The sequence below is a fragment of the Daldinia loculata genome (genome assembly GCF_022478755.1).
Source record: "Daldinia loculata strain CBS 113971 unplaced genomic scaffold F4817scaffold_99, whole genome shotgun sequence".
Classification (NCBI taxonomy): domain Eukaryota; kingdom Fungi; phylum Ascomycota; class Sordariomycetes; order Xylariales; family Hypoxylaceae; genus Daldinia; species Daldinia loculata.
In genome coordinates, this window is record NW_026054953.1 from 26,837 (window position 1) to 46,112 (window position 19,276).

Below are 19,276 nucleotides of genomic sequence, written 5' to 3' on the forward strand. Positions count from 1 at the left end.
AGGCGTGGAAGAATGAGTCGACGGTTAGTAATGGGTTGTTGTACGCGTAGAGAGAAGCTAAAACCGCGATGTAAAGTATCGCATTTACCTAAAAGACTGTAATTCAAAGAGGGTTAGAAAAGTAAGTTATGTCACTGCTGTCAAAACTTCAAGTCAAAAGGTAATTTTGGTGGGCCGTGCTGTGCGGGCTCTGTGCGTGAGTTTGGGTGGCTACTAGATTTAGATTTAATAAATGCATTTCTTTTTAATGCTTGAGAATTTGAAAATTAGGCTCGGTTGTAGACTTTAGTCATAAGAGACGTTGAAAGTGGCTGTTGGTGGCGGTTGTAACCATGCTGAGTAAAGGGGCTTTATAAGAGAAGGGCGATTATTCATCCCTAGAAAACATACTACCGGCTTCTCTGGCCTTAGTCATAAAATATTCTCCTACATAGACCTTCGACCCGTCTGTCCGTTCAAGGGAAGATATGGTATTGATGCTATTATTATTTTATTCCTATTATGGTCGTTTGCATATTGGGACCCAGGGAGACGTCCGGTATTGAAAAAGGGCAACATTGTTCGGAATGGAATGGGTTCCGAATATTGTTTGCCGAGAATTAAAATTGAGGTGCACATTCCAACACACGAATAATTGTTGAAGCACGTCGTTTGATAATGGGTCAGATATATAGCGGTACGACATCATAAGGTTTCTTAGGTGCATAACCTACCACCTGCCATCCGGTCAGCCCGATTTTAATGGAAACCCCAATCATTTGGCTATACATAGGTACATAGGTACTTCGCTGCTGCTATAATACATACCCGCGTATTCCGCCCTACTACTTTCCATATAAAGCGGTCCAATGAGATGCTCTAACCTACATAAATAGAAAGAACAAGCGGCAAACCTCTATGATATAATAGTGCCATTAGTCCCTCAGAAGTTCCCTCTCTTTCCTCAGGAAGCCAATCGGAACCAGAACAAAGATCCTTCCATTTAGCTGCATCTGCCAAGGCAAGGTCCGTGCTTCATCTGATAACAAAATCCCCGCCATTTGTGATTTCCGAACAGTGCTCCGACCTGAACTTGCGTTTTATCCATTACATGTCTGCATGTTATGAATCTTTGATCGCCCGTTAGGCTCCACAAGACAGTCCCCCTGCGCTTCTGCTCAGCCGTTTCCTAAAAGAACCAGAAGAAACCCCCAATTCTTTCACTTTTACGTCTCAAAAAATCCTCGTCTGTTTCGCCTGTTTCGAAACGTCAATATTTCGTTGCCCCTGCAGCCCTGTCGGCTAGCATTCAGACAATAAATACCAAGGTGCCGGCCGTTGCATGGCTACGACAATTAGTGTCTAATAGCCACTCGGGCAGCGACTAACGGGCACTTTTAATTACACACTTAACTTTTTCTCTTATCACACCGAGCGAGCAACGCCGGGCCGGCCTAGATTTCTCTATTGTCTAGGTGAACCCGCAATCCCGGACCATCGCCACTAATCTTGTCCCCCTTATTTTCTTCTTCTTCTGTCATACATAACCGCAGGACAAGAAGCGAACGAGCTCCGGCTCCATCACATTATTCGACAAACCTCTATCGATTAGTCCAGCATCAAAACCGACGCAATGGCTTGGTCGAAAACCACCCGGATCAGCATAATGCTGGCCATCGATATCGTCTTCTTTCTCGTGGAGTTGATATCAGGTTTTATGGTCCATTCCTTGGCATTGATGGCAGACGCGTTCCACATGCTGAACGATATCATCTCGCTGATTATTGGTCTGTGGGCTGTGACTGTTGCTAAGAGAGAAACTACCAACAAATTTTCTTACGGCTGGGTTCGCGCCGAAATCCTCGGTGCTGCTTTCAACGCTGTTTTCCTAATTGCCCTTTGCGTCTCCATCATTCTCGAAGCGTTAACTCGGTTCATCGAGCCTCAGGAAGTCTCGAACCCGAAACTCATTCTTATCGTGGGCTGCTGCGGGTTGGCCTCGAATCTAGTCGGGTTTTTGGTTCTGGGAGGACACGGGCACGATCATGGCGAACATTCCCACGATGACGAGCACGGACACGAACATGTTCACAAGCACGATAGCATTAGAGCCGCTGAGGAGGGCAGAGTAACCGCTACCGAGGCATTGTTAGACGAGAACGCTCCGGTGGGAGATATATTGCCCGAAGTTGCGGTAGCAAGAGCCCGTGCTGCGAACGCCTCGCCAGAGACCGTTCGTCACATCCAATTTGAGCAACTAGGAAGGCCGGATCTCCACGAACGCGCTAGTCAGAGCTCCGTTCCTAGGGGAAGAGAGCGTCGACGCGCAGGTAGCCTTAAGCATAGCCGCCTAGCTAGTATCGATGACTTCAGCATCCACCCGGCTAGCTTTAGACAGGATATCATCGAACATAGCCGATCCAGCCGTAACGAGGAGACTGATGAAAGTTCTATTGACGATGATTATACGGACTCTCCTGTTCGCGAGGAATCAGCTATTGACGAGACCACACCCCTAGTAGCGAACGAGCGTGTGGCAGATAAGGCGTCCGCTCAGAAGGGTTACTCAGGCCGGTCGGGAAGTTCTCATCGTAATCACCGTGGCAGACGTGACTCGGGGACGCACTTGGACCACCATCACAACAGGCCGACGTCCAAGTCGAGGAAGAAGGGACACGGTCATGGCCACAACCACGCCGACATGGGTATGAACGCTATGGTCCTCCATGTCTTGGGTGATGCTCTAGGAAACGTTGGTGTCATTGCTACCGCTCTGATTATCTGGCTAACTGATTGGTCGGGACGATACTACGCTGATCCGGCTGTGTCATTATTTATTACCCTCATCATTCTCAAATCGGCAATTCCCTTGACGAAAGCGACAGCCCAGGTATTGCTACAGGCTACGCCAGATCACATCGATATCCAGGACATTAAAGAGGACATCCAGGCTCTACCAGGCGTAATTAGTTGCCACCATGTCCACATCTGGCAGCTTTCCGACACAAAGTTGATCGCGTCGCTGCACATACAGGTCGCGTTCCCAATCACGAGTGAAGGGGGGGAGAAGTACATGAAGCTCGCTAAACAAGCACGGAAATGTCTCCATGCCTATGGCATCCATAGCGCCACTATCCAACCCGAGTTCTGTCTAGATCAAGACTGCGTTCCTATCGACGACGGCTCTACGACGCTTGACGGACAAGCCTCCCCACGCTACCCACCCGATATGTGTCTTCTAGAATGCGTAGATGACTGCGTGGGCCAAAGTTGCTGTCCGCCACCTTCGCAGACTGCCTCTAAGGCAGGATCGAGCCGCAGGTCTAGTCACTCGGCATCTCACGATCACGACGAGGATAGCGATCACGGACATGGACATCACCACCAGGGGTGATTTGGCCGACAGAGAAAAGAATTACTTGTAACTTTAGACGTTTATTATCATTGGGCTGTCATTATGGTGTGAGAATAGTATGGTACTGCTCGGCTCTGGCTAGACAGACTACATAGATGAGCGTCTCTTGTGTTTTCTAGTACATGTCTAATAGTGCGCAGGCGTTTAAGGCGAAAAGGCAGAGCGAAAAGGCAGAGCGAGGGCGGTCAATCATAATGTACAAATCAGGCTCCGAAATGCATGTTTACTCATAATGCAATGCATTTCATTTCTTGCGATGCTCGAGCGGACGGTGACAGAGATGTAGATTTGGATTGCTCGGAGGTACGGTCTATACGATGTGTACATAGAGTCATAAGTGTATGTACATGGTTTCTTCTAGGATGATTGTATGGACTAGGTTAGGTAGATACCTGGCTATATGCCTGCGATATTAAAGATGAGGCTCGTGAGATGATTCATCACAGATGGATATCGGATACTTTCCATGGTATCGTGTAGGGAGTTATATCCGACGTAGCATTTCACGTGGACATTTGAAACTCCGCGTTTGCTTCACTCACCCCCTTTGAAATTTAAGCATAGCGCACGGACGCTTACTTTATTTTTTACCGATTTGAATTCGCCTCGTCTCATCTCACCTCTGCGTTGACGAGTTGACAGTTATTTCATGAGGTGGTATTTATCCGTACATACCTACCTAGGTATTCAGCCATCGACAGCCTCGTAACTACTGCTACATATTTCCGCCTTATCCAGCATGAGAGTTGGCGATGCTATTCTACGAATATTGATTGATTGCATACAGCTCATGTATCTCACGTTTGATCATCTCGTCTGAGCATTAAACCCGTCTGTAACAGGCAAGGGGCATGAATGATCGCCCGCGACCATGGTTCTCTCCAGACAAGGCGCGAACGCCTCCGCGCGCGCTCTCTCTCGATATGTATGGGAGTCTGTAACGGAGCGACTGCCACTGCCCCCTGGGTATATCAATCATTCCTCGCGATGCATGATGGGCTACTGATCGGGGTACTGGATTAACGCCGTTCACGCATTCGCGCCCGGGATGGCTGCGCCGGTGGGCGTGGTGTGAAACCGGGTTCGGTAGGTTCGAATAATTGCATCGATGTGTCTGTCTGTCTGTCTGTCTCTAGTTTTTTGAAAGCTGCTTTTCTCTTCTCTTTTTCTATTTTCCGGTTCTATGCCGCTCTTTTGATAATATCAGCCTTCTCTCACCTACCCATTCTTTTCGTTTTCTGGCTCGCCGGTTCGGGATTCCTGTAGTCTGTTTGAATCTGCTCTAGTTGAGCGGTCGTGTTCCATTCTCTGAGAGCTTGGTTCTTTCTCTTTTCTTCGAGTCATTCTTTTTTGGTTAGGAGGTAGTCAGATCGACGATACGGTCATCATCATGAGGGCTACGAATACCGCCGCTGCCGTAGCGGCGTACGTTCTCTGCTGCCGTGACCTGGCATCGGCTGGTCCCGTGCAGAAGCGCGGAGTGCTGGACCCCTTGTTTGAGATCACGACTCTTGGGGGCATGACGTTTAAGATCAGTCAGGTTCCGAATAAGAAGTTCTACGGCCGGCGTAAGGGAAGGGGGTCTATGGCTATCGCGAAGGCGTATTCGAAATACGGCGCGGCGATTCCTGATGATTTGCTCTCTGCTGTAGAGGAGATACTGAAGGAACTCGGGTTATTAGGGAACGGTGGGGCTGGGAATAACACGGCTGCTGATCCTCAAGGTTATAACCATTCCCTCTTGCTTTTACTGCCTTGACTTATCTGTTTCTAGGCGAGGTAGCAGCGGTTCCGCAGATGTTTGATTCCGAGTATTTATGCCCGGTAGAGATCGGTACTCCCCCGCAGACTTTGAATCTAGACTTTGACACGGGTTCGTCCGATCTGTGGGTATTTAGCTCCGAGACACCAGGGATTCAAGTCATGGGCCAAGATGCCGTATGTATTTATTGACTCCTTGGACCAACCGTTACTAACTTCCTTTGCTCTAGTGGGATATTGAGCAGAGCTCGACGGCTCAGCTGCTAACGGGGGAATCATGGGCTATCAGCTACGGCGACGGCAGCAGCTCCAACGGTAACGTGTACTTGGACAAGGTCTCGGTCGGTGGAGTTACGGTTCAGAATCAAGCAGTGGAGTCAGCTCGTAACGTCTCGGTGTCGTTTACGCAACGACCTGATACAGACGGGCTTCTAGGATTGGCGTTCGGTTCTATAAACACGGTTAAACCTACCCAGCAGAAGACTTTCTTCGAGAACGCGGTATCAGATCTCGCGTCTCCTCTATTCACAGCGAATCTGAGGAAAGCAGAGCGTAAGCACATCACGAACCAGTGCTTATTATTATGCGGATAGTATACTGATAGATCACAGCGGGTAATTACAATTTTGGCTTCATTGATGCGACCGAGTTTACTGGACAAATCACATTCGTACCTGTTAATTCGTCCTCCGGCTTCTGGCAGTTTACCGCCAAGGGGTACTCGATCGCCGGCTCAAGTGCCGTTTCTGCGCCGCACGAAGCCATCGCAGACACGGGCACTACCCTCCTGCTTCTCCCGCAAGAGATTGCAGACGCGTACTACTCGCAGGTGCAAGGAGCCGTCAACGACGTACGGGGAGCAGGGGGATACGTCTTCCCGTGCTCCGCCTCGCTGCCGGATTACACGGCGATGATCGGGAGTCACCAGGCCGTGATCCCCGGCGACTTCATCAACTTCGCACCCGTGGACGGCGACACGTTCGAGGATGCGACGACTTGCTTCGGCGGTATACAGGCTTCGCCGGCAACTTTCCCGCTTGCTATTTATGGGGATATCTTCCTGAAGGCGCAGTTCGTAGTCTTCCACGGAGGTAATAACGAACTTGGATTTGCTAATAAGCCTCTGTGAGGGATTGGGTCGTATTGCTTAGTCCGTACATAGCTAGAGAAGTTAGCTAGCTATATTATATGTATGCATGGGTTTGGTATAGGCCTGGTATGAATGGTTTACTCTGTATAAAGTCCAGAATTAGTGATCTGCATTATGAATATATACATATTAGACTTTGGTTATGACCGTATTTTAGTCTGTAAGGTCAGTTCAGTAATCCCAATTTTGATAATCAGATTCATAACTAGGATAAATCTAACGCTTTCTAACCTAGGAAGTTCATGTAAGTTACCTACACCTAAGTGAGCTACCTAATTAAAACCCAAATATCACTCGCGCTCGGCACTTCGGTCGCTTGTCCCCTCCCGATTTAGATCGGATTCGTTCTCGCCTGTTAGAGGCGAAGTTGTCATTATCAAATCGTCATCCTTCGCGAGAGGTCTGCTCTCATCCTCGTCATAATCGAAGCTAACAAAAGCCGGCTTCGTTGTTGGTGGGGTTCATCGCCAACACTCTTGGGATTCTCCCTCTCGCCTGGCCTGACATCACACCACTCGCTGGTCCTCAGCCGTCCTCCGGCCACACCATGAGTGGTCGCACTGCCTCGGTTACAATACATACGCACGAATGCGGAAATAAATAATAAAGATAGTAACGGATAATATCGCCGTTTCTCCATTTGTTTCCAAGTCCTATTTTCGAAGCTAATTATAGGCACCTGAGCACTTACATAAGTAGATGCGATAAAAGATTCAGCGAAGAGTCGTATGTATTTAAGTTCTTATTAACCAACTTATCGCCAACACACCCGGGAAAGTCTAATCGGCCCCGGATATACTTCCTCTTCGCCGAGCCGGTTGTATCCGATCCGAGTCTCATCTCACGGTTATAATCCCCCCATACTCCCCCATACAAACTCCACTCTCACTCGCCCGCACCCGGAACACTTACATACACACGCAACCACCACCACAATGAGCCTCCTCCAAAAGAAATACGCGGCCCTCATCAACCCGGACGTCCTCCGAGCCCACCAAAAACCCATCCTCCTCGCCACCGGCATAACCGCCGCCGCCGCCCCGCTGCTCGCCTACGCATGGTCGTGCTACCGGCAATGGCTTGCCCTCGGCCCCGGCGGCGTACCCTACCACTTCCTCGGCTGGCTCCTCCAAACCAGCATGCACGTGATCGCCCGCTCCGACACCCGGGAGCCCCTCCCTAGGCCGTACACGCGGCTAGAAGACGTAGCCGCACTCTACGGCGCCGCGGGGGCAAAGACGTACTTCGGCAACGGCCAGGGCCAGATCCCCAAACGCAAGGGCGACCGCCCTACCATCCCGACGTTCGTCGCGCCCCAGCGGCAGACCTCGGATGTTGCTTCCCCCGCTACCGTAGCCGCGGAGAAGGCGTTCCTGGATGCTTTGGCCGCGGCCAACGCCTCGCTCTTCGAGGTCCGGACAAGCAAGCTCGAGGGCCCTCTGCACCAAGCCTTATGGCTACGACTCCCCTCCGCGTCGCCCGACGACGCCGAGAAGCAGAAGACTCTCCTGGAATTACGTACCCGACTTGGTAGGGGGTCAGGCGGAGAGTTCGCCCACGTGCACGGCGAGGGAAGTGCTCATGTGACGCTCAGCCCAGCGGACGCCAAGGCCGCGATCGAAGCCGGGTGGGCGGAGCGCCATCGACTAGCCGGTGTCTGGGGGTCGCGCGCCGTGGTGCCGTGGGGGTACGTCCTGGTATACGCGCCGCGCGACGAGGCTGAATTTGCGGTCTTCCGCGAGTTTATACTTGCCGGAGCGCGGTATGTGACCGAGGGTGCTGGAGCTGAAGTTGTTGCTCCGGCGGAGTGAATGTTTGGGGGGGGGGGAGCCTGGGTAAGGGCGTGAATGGAAGGAGTAAAAGGGTGTGTATAGTTGGTTGGCTGGTATATACTTGCATAGGTACCTATCCGATATACCGAGGTCGAGGTCTATGTTACCTCGTGGTGGACCTGTGGAGGGGGGTCATATTCTGTGTTTGAAGCTTGTGGCGTTGGGGAGAGGTTATTACAGGTAGTATATGCGAATGTGTGATGGGATATTCGAAAATGCATCGGTACAGAAAGCGGTTGGGACAGTGAATAAGGCGAGATCCAGGACGAGGAGAGATGTGTATAATTACGAGTATACTCTTCTCCATTTATTATAAATTTGCTGCGTCAATATCACTACTGGTTTCCTCGCTTGAGGCTGTATTGTACCGATCTCCTTGAGTTGCCGAGTTGCCGAGTTGCTAATTTTATTAATAGGCTGCACCATGATTCTACTTTATTTACGACCCTGTTAAACGCTAGGGTATCTAATTCTATCAGATGCTCTCTTCGTTTACAAATCACCAAGAATAGCTTTGAGTTGTACAATGCATCCAAGGGTCTAGCCCCCAAGCAGGGGGCAAGCAATATAATCCATACTACTGCTGACGGTATATAGTTCAAAATTATAGGTAGCATTTGCTACTATATCTATGTCTATTCATCGGGTATCTTCACCGGGACCTACGCTACGACACCGAACAGCTGCGGGCACTTCGACCTCGATCTGGGATAGGTAACCTCATTGAAGAGTCTGTTTATTGGTGTTACTTTTGGTCATCCTCTGCCAGAAGCATTTCAGATCAGCAAACTGTCGTTCGTCATATTTCGATATGCTATGGCATGCCAAAAAGCCAAAATCTATCCAGATTATAGGGCGCACCCGTAGCTACAGCCTCTTCCCCTGTACGCCATAGGTAGGTAAAAACAAGACATAAAGAGGAGTGGGTATGATGAATTGTATGCAAGAAAAAACAACTCGCCCTCCATGCCTCTAGTCGCTAATCATCTTTCGTTAAACATAAAAAATCAAGAGAGACGCTTCGTAGCAGCAACATGATGGTAGGTGACTCTTAGTCGTGACGAGCAATATATTTTGCCCATTCGCTTCCTTCCAAAGGTGTTGGTTATCATGGTCTCGTGGCAGATTGGCGCGTTAAACAAAGGAGAGCAAGAAAACGTATCAGATCGGAGACGAAACGTCACCTAAACGTAGTTGTGTATGGACCTTCGACTTTGACGTCTCTGATCCCATCCGGCATCATACGAAGCCATTCGGCCCAGCTCTCAAGGTTGACCACCTCCTCGGTCAACCGCATCGAAAATGTCAACTGAGGGCCGTGGAGGTTCTCGGGGTACAGCACCCGAGGTGGTTGCGGCGGAGATAACGTAATCGAAGGTAACCTCGAGTTACCCGAAATTTGTATGTGCAGCGGCGAAGGGAAGCTTAGTATCACCCCCTTCTCCGGGTGCTTGTCTTGGATGATCTTAGGGTAGACGGATAGGAGTTTCGAATGCAGCTCAGCGGCTGACAGGGGATTCGGAAATCGTTGGGTGGCCCGTGTTCGGAGTTGGTCAGCTAGCGTTCTCGTAAACCCGTTTCGGTCCAACACGTCAAAGTAGTCTTCCGAGGACGAGGCCGCAATGAGCTCCAACACCCCCTTCTGCCGGACCATCTTTGAAGACGGAAAGTATGCAGCATCCATTACAATGAGAGTGTCCGAGCGCGCTTCCTCTAATATCTGTTGTATACCGCTCCATCGAATAGTCGAAGCCTTCGCACGGTCCCGAGAACTATCTGGGGTTAGATCGTCGGAAAAACAAATTTGACGTTTCGACAGCTCACCTTGCCAGAACCATCTCCCTATGCTCGTCCAAGTAACTATACCCGTTGTAGTACACAATTTTCAGAACGTCCCTGGTGTCGCTTTTGTCCGTGAAATCGTTGATTATCCGCGAGAGCCACCTCCACGAGTTAGTGCAGCCGTCCGACGACGACGACGGAATCTTGAGCACCTCGTACGCAAAATGGTAGTACTTATCGAAGACCCCGGCCAGTTCTTCTACCGCGGCCGCCACGCCGGGGTGCTCGTCATCCTGCCAGTAGATCAGAAGCGCGCAGACGCTGCTATAGCGACTGCGGTAAGGCGAGGATAGAATCCTCGACGCGGCATTCTCTAGGTCTACCTTGATCGAGTCGATACTTGGCAGGGGTACGAAATGGTTCGGTGCAGCAGCCAGGGGAGACGTGGAGATGGGTTTCTCCAGCCGCGGGCCTGACGGAAGAGGCGTCCGGATCCTAGCGTCGCTGAGCGGTGGCCGCCCTGGCGTATTATGGGTGTTGTTAGGAGTAGCGGGGGTGGAGTCAATTTCCATCTCTTGAGCATCTTGGGGGAAGTGATGTCTGACACGGGCTGCATGGTTTGGCGCGGGGCTGATCCGGCGACCAGGCAGGGGCGCGAGCTCCTGCAAAGGGCTAGACGAGCGATATTTCCGCATAGCATCTTCCCACGTCATATTATGATGGTTGGGGTGACACTTGAGAGGGTAATCATGTGAGCGTCATATTGCTAACGAAATTTAAGATAGGTAGATCGTAATGTGTGACTTACAGCAACCCTCCGCCTTCTACAGTCGGCGCACGCGCCCAGCTTCCGAATCAGTGCGGCTTTCTCCCTCTGCTGGGCAGATAAAGGTCCCGTCCTCCTACGACTAGCACGACGATTGTGCGAGATCTCTGATCCATCCTTGACCGAGAAGATGGACTGTGACGACTCTACGCTATAGGCCGTCGAGTTAGTGTCAGCCGAGACATTGGAGATTGTCGTCGTATCGGTAGTGATTGTCGACGTGGATGAGCCCGTGTCCTTCCTCATGGGCGTCGCCGACTGGCCTGGTGATGCTGGAAGGCTTCCATGTCGCACGTGCTCGGGGTGTGTTCCCTGGTGCGGTTGAAGTTGTTGCTGAGCAGGTTGATGATGGTGCCCGCCGGACTGTGATTGCTGCTGCTGCTGCTGCTGCTGCTGTTGTTGCTCATGCTGATGAGAGACGTGTTGACCTCTATCCTCACTCTTGCTGTCTTTAGGAAATGACTCCGACAGACTGGGTGCAGGATGCATGTCGTTCTGGGCGCTCACACAGCGATAGCACGGCTACCTCATAATGAAGGGTGACGAAGAAGGCTCGGAGGAGCACTAGATGGGAAGTTTGAGGGATTCGAGGGATGCTAGCACCGGGAGTGGAGAATATTAAACGAGGGTGATAGCAAAATTGCCGCGAAGTGAAGAAAGAAATATGTAAGAATATGTACGAATATGTATGGAGTTAATAGACCGTTAACAGACCTGTGGTTAGCAGACCGGGAACGAGTACAGCTGGTACCGTAGATCTAGCTTCTAGACGAAAAGCGTAGGCCGGTCTGGTCCACTAGAGACGTAGGTAAGGTATGTGGTAGGTATGTGGTAGGTATGTTGTAGGTATATGGTGTGTGGTGTGTATATGGTGTATGGCGTATGGTGTGTATGGTGTATGGGCAGTGGACGTATGAGATGGGAATGATACGGTTGTACGGTTGATAGGTATGGCGATTACATGCGACAAGGGCAATTATGCGACTGGTCAAAATGTACCTAAGGTATAAAGGTATAAGGTATAAGGTATAGAATAGGTACGATAGGTACAAAACAAAAAAACGATCCTATAGAAGGGAGTAGTAATAGTAACCCGTAGTAGCCCAACCAACTGCAACTTCCTTGAGAGACAAAACACAACCTTGGAAAGAAAGACCTCTATAGAAACATAGAAACATAGAAACGACGAGGATCGTATGCGGCTTCCGAGGCACTGTAATACAAGGCTCCAATGAGAGCTCGAGTTGCGGTTCCTGTTAGGTACTTGTACTATGTAAAGATTTGAATAGTGCGGGGCCGAGTTCTTTCCATCTTTCTCACCTACCTGATACATCACATCCAAGTATCTATACCACTTCAGATCCTAGAAGGAGTACCTCACCTTGACGATTCTGCATGGTACTCTCCCAAGATGGCGGCGGGGCCGGTCAGCATTTATTTCATGTACGCCGACATGCGACTACCTCATTCTTGTTTGCTACTATGTACATAATATAGCTCTAGTCTTTTTTTCAAAGTCCCTCTAAGTCCATCTCGTCTTAGATCGTCGTCTTCTCTTTTTTTCTTCTTTCCTTTCTCTTTTAATCTTCGCCCTTCTCAAAAACAAAACAAAAAAAAGGGCCGTTACGTATCATTCCCCGAAATTACAGCTTACCAAGGTCAACTTGTTTTATTACCAGTATGTACGGTTTAAAGACCTAATTACCAACCGATAATCTATATCGGCCGATAATAAAAAGAAAAAACACATGGGGGAGCGCCCAACTGCAACACAGCGAGACGTGAGGTTGCTCTCATGTATCGTTTCAATCTGATTTTGGCCGTGGCTACGGCGGATCTCAGGTAAACACGTGGTAGTCTATTCCCTATCCATTTTTCAAGTTGCCCGCCAATGAATCTATCCACCCACCAATCAGCGACAGCGCCAGCGCAGACGTCGCAGACATACAGCCCAGAGAGACGTGACACTCCGAGTGCCCACACGCACCCCCCCTAGCCCGTCGACCGTAGGCTCTTTCGGTCAAGAGGCGAGGCGCTGCGAGGCGACACAAGATCAGACACGTCTGCGCTGTGAGGCCACACATTACCTGCTACCTACCGACATTGCCAATGCATGCGAAGGATAGGAAAGGGAGAGAGAGAAAATTTAGATACCTTGCCTACCTTATTTACCAGGTTTTTTTTTTCTTTTGTCCCGGACATTTCCTCCACTTGCTACTACGTCCACGTCCTTCGCGCGCGGGTTGGCCCTTGTCCCGTTATTTTCTGCTCTTGTTTGTGGCCGTCTGCCGCCCTCATCCGATGCTGCGAAATGCAAATTCGTCACAGGCGAATATGCATCCTTCACTCGGTCTACGACGCGATGCCATGGATTAGCCCATGCATTCTGTCCCCTCCGGGTTGACTGATTTGTTCAGCCGATATGAGCTTTATGCAATTGTTTGTCATCTGATGGTCGATTTCCGATCTACGATGGACTCGAATCCCCGTGACCAATCTCTATTTCGTTTTAAACTACTTATCCATGTCTGTTCAATCTCTCCGGGTTACGGCTGAACGAAGATTTTGTGTCACCCTCATACCGATCCGCGTCTAGGGGTAGGTGTTCCTCCTCACCTTTCCCGCACCCTCCTCCTCGGTGGCTGGGCTGCTGGTTCCTTTTCGGTCAGACACGGTCCAATCCCCCCCCCTTTCCGTCGTGTTCCCCTCCTTTACCGTCTGGTAGATATTGCCGAAGGTAGAGCTCGGCGCCTTCGATCTGCACAACTTGAAGTGTAGCAGAAACCTATCGCGCATCCTCAGCCCTGGTACCTCCTTCGGTCACAGTTTCTGCATGTCTACGTCGTCTCCTTGGTACGTTACCACTTTATATACTATGTCCCGCCGCTTCTGGAAGGTCGGTAGAAGGTGACTGGACGGAGGGGGCCCTTTCGGCATCCCTCACCGAACCCCCGAGCTGGATTAGACGCAATCTGATAGGATAAAAGCCTTCGCAATCACGCCCTTCGTGGGGACCGCAAGCTAGGTATGTTGGAACTCTTGGCAAGACTTACCTCCGCACCAGTACCGGGGACCGCGAGGGGGTAAAAAATTTGTTACCTATTCCTCCCGGTGACAATACCAATCAAGACTCCTGCATGGGAAACTGAGGGCCGCTCTAGGAGCCGATGCTGCTCGTGGCCGAATTAGTATATAGCACCCCCCGCCGGTACGTCCAGTAAAATTATAATACCAGGTGTCTGGGGGCCAATTTAAGAGGATTAACGGATGTTCCTGGGTTCGTCATAAGTATTCAAGGTTCCCCCGCAATGGACGCCGTCCGATAGAATTGCCTCAAATGTCCGGTCCAGGATGGACCTCGCTGAGAGTTTCCTGACGAAGCGGCTCCCGCCTCAAATCGCTCTACAAATTAGACCTTTGGATTAACTATGAGACCAGTCTATCGGAATCGAATCCGATCGCTACTAACCGAGCTCAACATATCGGCCCTCGCTCCTAGCATACCGCAGTATTTAAAACCTAGGGTCGTTGTTTGGATTGTCTGGAGTGCAGCTCCCCATAGTAGGAAAATTAGCAGCTCAGCTATTCGTGTACGTTGGGCACTCGAATCATCTGTCACAACGCCATTGGCCAGAAACGGCCTCGCATGTTTGATAGGTAGTCACCTGCTGCGCCAATGAAGACGTGACGAGGACAGCGAATTCGAGAAATAACAACAAACCCCAAACGATCTGATATTCAGCTTCCCCTTTCCGGACCTTTCCGCACCGGTTCCTACTCCGGGAAAGATAGCTTTTCTACCACATTTACTCTATATATTTCCGAATTTTTATAAGCGCGATTTTCTTGAATATGCCGTGAGCGGCTAATTATCTTCTCTGGTGGATTATCAGTATCATGCTGGGTCGTCCTCGTGTTTTGTAATTATAGTCTTTGTCAGCACCGTGTAAGCCAGCAGAAGCTACAGTCAATATATTAAAGATGCACAGGTAAGCCTCCTGCGTGGCCCCTATATCCGTGTCAACCACGTCGACTAGAGCTAGATTGTCTATCTATCGTCATTCTTAAGGAGCTTAGGTACACGACGTCGATGGCTTGGGGAGTGTCGTACCAGTAGCCCAGCGCTGTCAGCTCCAGTCCTACCCAATGCTGCTGGCGTTTGTCTGAGGCTTAACAGGTAGGCGTCACGTTATTACAAGGGTTTCCCATGGATGGACGCCGGAAAGTGAGCATTTTGAATCATGCTTAGTCCCCCCTGGTGCAACATAGCTCTGCTCTCTATGAAACACCGGCGACCCTAACATTTAGGTGCCCACCGAGGCGTCTTCACGCCGATCAAGGGAGACTATGGGGTCTATGGAGACGGCGCTGGTTCGTCTAAATCCACGCTGAGCCGCCGTTCGTACGGGATAGACTCCTCCCGTTGGCTAATCTAAGGTAACCCTCGCTAGAACAACGTGTGTAACGAAATCGTCTAAGCATAATGATTATATGGACCGTATACCCGTCGACCGACCAATTACGACGAGCGGCCTCCTAATGCGACGCTGATCACTTTCTGCTATTATGGGACGCTGACCGGGAACCTGCCAGAGCCGTACGTGCCTCCCTCTCTCTTCATCTCTTCTACCGAGGCGCTGAGAGTGGGAGGGGAGACAAGCTTAGCTAGCTGGCTACCCTGTGCCGTTGTCCGTGGCGTATTATCCCCCCCCCCCCCCCCCCTTGGGCTCTCAATGCGTTGCTTACGCCCGCGCGGGTCAGCCAAGGCTGTTGCTGCCTTACCTACCTTAACCACTCGCCTACCCGCCCGCCCTGCTCGCCTCCCATACGACGTGATGTATCGTGATGCTCCATCGTGCTAGGCTCAAAACATCTCGGGAAACTAAGCGACCAGCTTATGTATGTAGGTATGTATGTATGTATGTGTTACTAGCAAGCTGTAGCTTTACCTCCCTTCCCCCCACCCGCGTTACGTGGATGGACATTTGCCTAACAACTTAGACATACATATACACGCACGCGTACATACGAGAGACCTTCTGTCCTCTCCATCTAGGTCTGGTGTCAAGAGCTCATTGGCCTCGTCTCCGCCGTCCACCCTACGGGGGCAGGGTGTCTGGTCTGCTATCTGTGTTACTTTGTTTCCACTCCGGGCAGAGGGCGGCTCTCGCTACGCTGTTCCCGCTGTCGTAATATCGCCGAACCAATGCTCCCGCCATCTCGGAACTGATGCCGTGGCCTACGCCTATCGATGATGGCGAGGCGGGAGCCATGGGATTCATGTAGTCCGAGATATTTGTTGGCTCTGCGTGAGTCCCCTAGTGCGCTGCATTGGGTTCCAGCGCGAGGGTTTGTTTAGATATCGTGCCGAGTTGGTGCTGGCGGAGCGAGGTCTGCCTATAGGGCTGTAGAATCGATAGTGGCTCCATTGATTGGCAATAAGGGGCTCCGTCTGGTTGGCAGCGTAGATCTGATACGTCCTAGGACCCTTTGTTAGCTGCAGTCAACAACTTTTACTTTCAAGTAGTAAAAGGAGACGGTAACAAGTAGGTAAAACGGGACTCATTCCATTTGGTCGGTGAGTTGTAGCACAAGAGGCGAGATGAAAATTTTTATATTCGAAAATATTCAAAATGAAAATTAATAAAAAAAAATAGAACTCTTTAGCACTATGCTGAACGATGAGATCTACATCTATACACATAAATTCAACCCCTTTTCTAGGTACGCTAATATGTCTTATTATAACCACATCGTGGAATTCCCGTCCGTCTACAACGTGATAGAAGAAGAAGACTCCGTATCCAACTTGCTTATAGCCCTTAGAATGCAAGAAGAATGGCCACAAGCCCAAAGACACCGTACACCATCCCTGTTGCCGCCCCGCCCTTCGCGCTGACCCCAAAGTTTTGGGCGTCTAATACCAATATCGGTGAAGGCTCGTAGCTGTTGACGGGCGTGCTGTCCGTCGTGCCGTTCCAGCAGTAGCGGTCGAAGCAGCGCTGGCAGGTGGCGCTAATCTGAGTGCTGGTGCGCTCGAGACTGCGGCGCAGAACGGCGCACGCCACACAGGCAGGCCACTCGGAGTCGACGGTGCCGTTGCCCATCGTGGCCACATTGTAGCCGTTCTTAATGAAGGCGTTGCGCTCCTCATCTGTGTACGACGGATTGAACGTAGACACGTTGCTATAAGCCGTGTAAGGCGCGTTGGCCACATACACGACTAGAGGCGGTATGTGGTCGGCGTCGGCGAACTCGGTTGTGTTGCAGCCAAAGAAGGTCGGCTTCTGATTCAGACCTAGGTTTATAAAGGTCTCGGCATCCGGAACGGCGGGGAAAGCGGTTCCGTTAGCGATATCCGTCTTGCTGCGCTCGTAGGTAGCACGCAGCGCGGTGCCGTTCGGGAAGCTAGTCGTGGTATCGGCGGACGAGTCAACCGCAAAGATGACATCGACGTTGCGCATCGGCTGGATTAGCGGGTGCAGCGGAATATTCTGCAAGTCTAGGCCACCGTCGACAAGAGTCAGCTGCTCATCGCCGGCGCTGTCGTTGGTATCATTGTTGTAGCCATAAAAGGGGTTCGGTGTCCAAGCGGCGATGTCGTCATTGTCTTCGCCGATACGGGTCAAAATGGACTCGAGCGCATTGGTCACGATCTCGGGTAGACCCGAGGATGAAAGATTCTGTAGTAAAAACGCGTTGAAAAGCGAGCTACTTGTTCCCATGAGATAACTGTACGCATCGAATCCGCGGACGCAGTGGCCGTTGTTCGGTACGATGCCGCCGCTAAAGTTCGATCCGACATAGCGAGTAGGAGCAAAGCCGAAGATAGTCGGATCATGCGACCCAATCTCCCACGGGTTAAACTCAAGAACCGTCGAGTTCAGAGAGACTACTGTCGTGCCCGGTCTACGCTCATCACTCACTAAGATCGGCATGGGCGTGTCGGCTGAGGAGAAATTAGGAGCATCGGCGATGGACGAAAACGTGTACGCCGGTCCACCGTTCGGTGCGTTAATCAACTGGTAAGAGAGAGCCCGTCCCCAGTAATCCGTGATAGAAGTATCATATCCCGCATCCCTCTTATCATCAACCTGGTCCTTAACATCATCCCAGTACTCGACGGTGTTAACGATAGAGATCCCTCTCTCCTTAGGCCCCGCGAAGATAGAGTTAGAGAATTGCCATAGAGAGGAACCCTGGTAGCCGTCACGAAGCTGGACGACACTAGAAAAGTTATTGGCGAAGATGGAGCCGACCAACCATCCACCACCCGAAAGTCCTGCTAGGTAGGTACTGCTCTGCAGAAGACCACCAATACCACCGGCGTCAGTCGATCCCGGCGTGCGACTGTCAGCTGCAGCGATAAAGCCGGCACCATTCATAAGCGCGCGATAACCACCACCCGAGACGGCGATACCGATATTAGGTACGATGGAGAAATTCTGCGAGTTAGAACTGACGTAGCTGACGGCGTCAAAATCGGATAGGTTTGCCTGCTTAAAGAATTCCAGCATGGGATCGATGGTCTTATTTCGGCGGTTTCGCAACCAACTCTGCTCCGACTGAGATAGAGTTCCGGCGCTGCGGATCGTTGGCCGTTCGCGCGGGCAATCGACGATAGCCGGTGCATAACTACCGGACGGGTTGTCCGGACTTGCCCGGCCCATTAAAACATCACGAACTTCGACGGCTGAAGCTCGAGAGCCATCGTTACTCCCGGTTGGCGATCCGAGGGCCGCTGAGATAAGCGAGAGCAGGGGCAAAGGAAGGGTACGCATAGTTTCCCGTAACGAGCCCCGGAAATATAGATCAATCGAAGAGGTACACGGGGAAAAAAGGAGGAACGGAATGAAAAAAAAAAAAACAATATGGAAAGATGAATTGGTAGTTGGTTGGTGCCGCGGTAGCACGTTGCGGTCTAGTTATACCTATCACCTACCTACTCCTAACAGAGTAGGAGTAGCACAACTAATGTAAGATCTGGAAAAGCGGATGGAGATTCCAAGGACTTTCGTCCCCGTCGGAAGCATGAAAAAAGGGAAGAGAGACAAAAAAAAAATACATAAGCACCAAGGTGCCGAGCCCTGTTACCATTACCACATTGGGAAAAGTATCCAAGCCTTCATCAGCCGCGAGCCGTGCTAACCGTTGCTTCGAGCTATTAAAGCCAATCTTTAGCATTACCTTACACTGCATTCCAACTGGGTTGCCTCAAGAATGAGGCTATGCTAAAGATAAATGGATTATCTTAGGTACCTGCTTACATACATAGTAGGTAGGTGTAGGTACCTTGGTAAGGTAAGGTAAGCATTGTGAACAAATCGGATGGCTGTTGGGAAAGCTGGGAAATTCCATCGAATAAAAATACATACATAAAAAGTCTTAACCTAGATTATTGATGTAGTGGGACAGCCCTGGTTATGCCACATGCCACATGCCACCTAGCAGAAAGCTGCCAAGCTGACTACTTGCGCTAAAGGCTTGGGTACTTATTTCAATCTCATCTGATATAGGATCTACAACGCGCG

General features: G+C 50.7%; 5 protein-coding genes across 5 annotated transcripts; 3 read left to right on the top strand and 2 right to left on the bottom strand.

The window, feature by feature from the left end:
• Positions 1-892: 892 nt before the first annotated feature.
• Positions 893-4,000, top strand: F4817DRAFT_353796 (cation efflux protein). Its single transcript, XM_049305432.1, has one exon. The coding sequence runs from the start codon at positions 1,613-1,615 to the stop codon at positions 3,371-3,373; it is 1,761 nt and encodes a 586-aa protein (XP_049153842.1). The 5' UTR covers positions 893-1,612; the 3' UTR covers positions 3,374-4,000.
• Positions 4,001-4,913: 913 nt separating this feature from the next.
• On the top strand, positions 4,914-6,284 carry F4817DRAFT_362517 (Asp-domain-containing protein; the record flags this gene model as incomplete). The annotated part of the gene is made up of 4 exons (XM_049306535.1): positions 4,914-5,118; positions 5,169-5,332; positions 5,386-5,707; positions 5,767-6,284. The coding sequence occupies 4 exons, from the start codon at positions 4,914-4,916 to the stop codon at positions 6,282-6,284; spliced, it is 1,209 nt and encodes a 402-aa protein (XP_049153843.1).
• An 809-nt stretch (positions 6,285-7,093) lies between these two features.
• F4817DRAFT_310252 (uncharacterized protein) lies at positions 7,094-8,178 on the top strand. Its single transcript, XM_049299912.1, has one exon. It carries the CDS (start codon positions 7,241-7,243, stop codon positions 8,114-8,116), a length of 876 nt encoding a protein of 291 aa, XP_049153844.1. The 5' UTR covers positions 7,094-7,240; the 3' UTR covers positions 8,117-8,178.
• A 411-nt stretch (positions 8,179-8,589) lies between these two features.
• Positions 8,590-11,870, bottom strand: F4817DRAFT_353803 (uncharacterized protein; the record flags this gene model as incomplete). The annotated part of the gene is made up of 3 exons (XM_049305433.1): positions 10,728-11,870; positions 9,962-10,653; positions 8,590-9,909 (listed from the first exon to the last, which is right to left on the bottom strand). Coding segments are annotated over exons 1-3 (1,787 nt in total), but the record flags the coding sequence as incomplete, so codon positions are not given.
• Positions 11,871-16,362: 4,492 nt separating this feature from the next.
• On the bottom strand, positions 16,363-19,100 carry F4817DRAFT_353807 (lysophospholipase catalytic domain-containing protein). The gene has a single exon (XM_049305434.1). The coding sequence runs from the start codon at positions 18,524-18,526 to the stop codon at positions 16,568-16,570; it is 1,959 nt and encodes a 652-aa protein (XP_049153846.1). The 5' UTR covers positions 18,527-19,100; the 3' UTR covers positions 16,363-16,567.
• Positions 19,101-19,276: the final 176 nt, after the last annotated feature.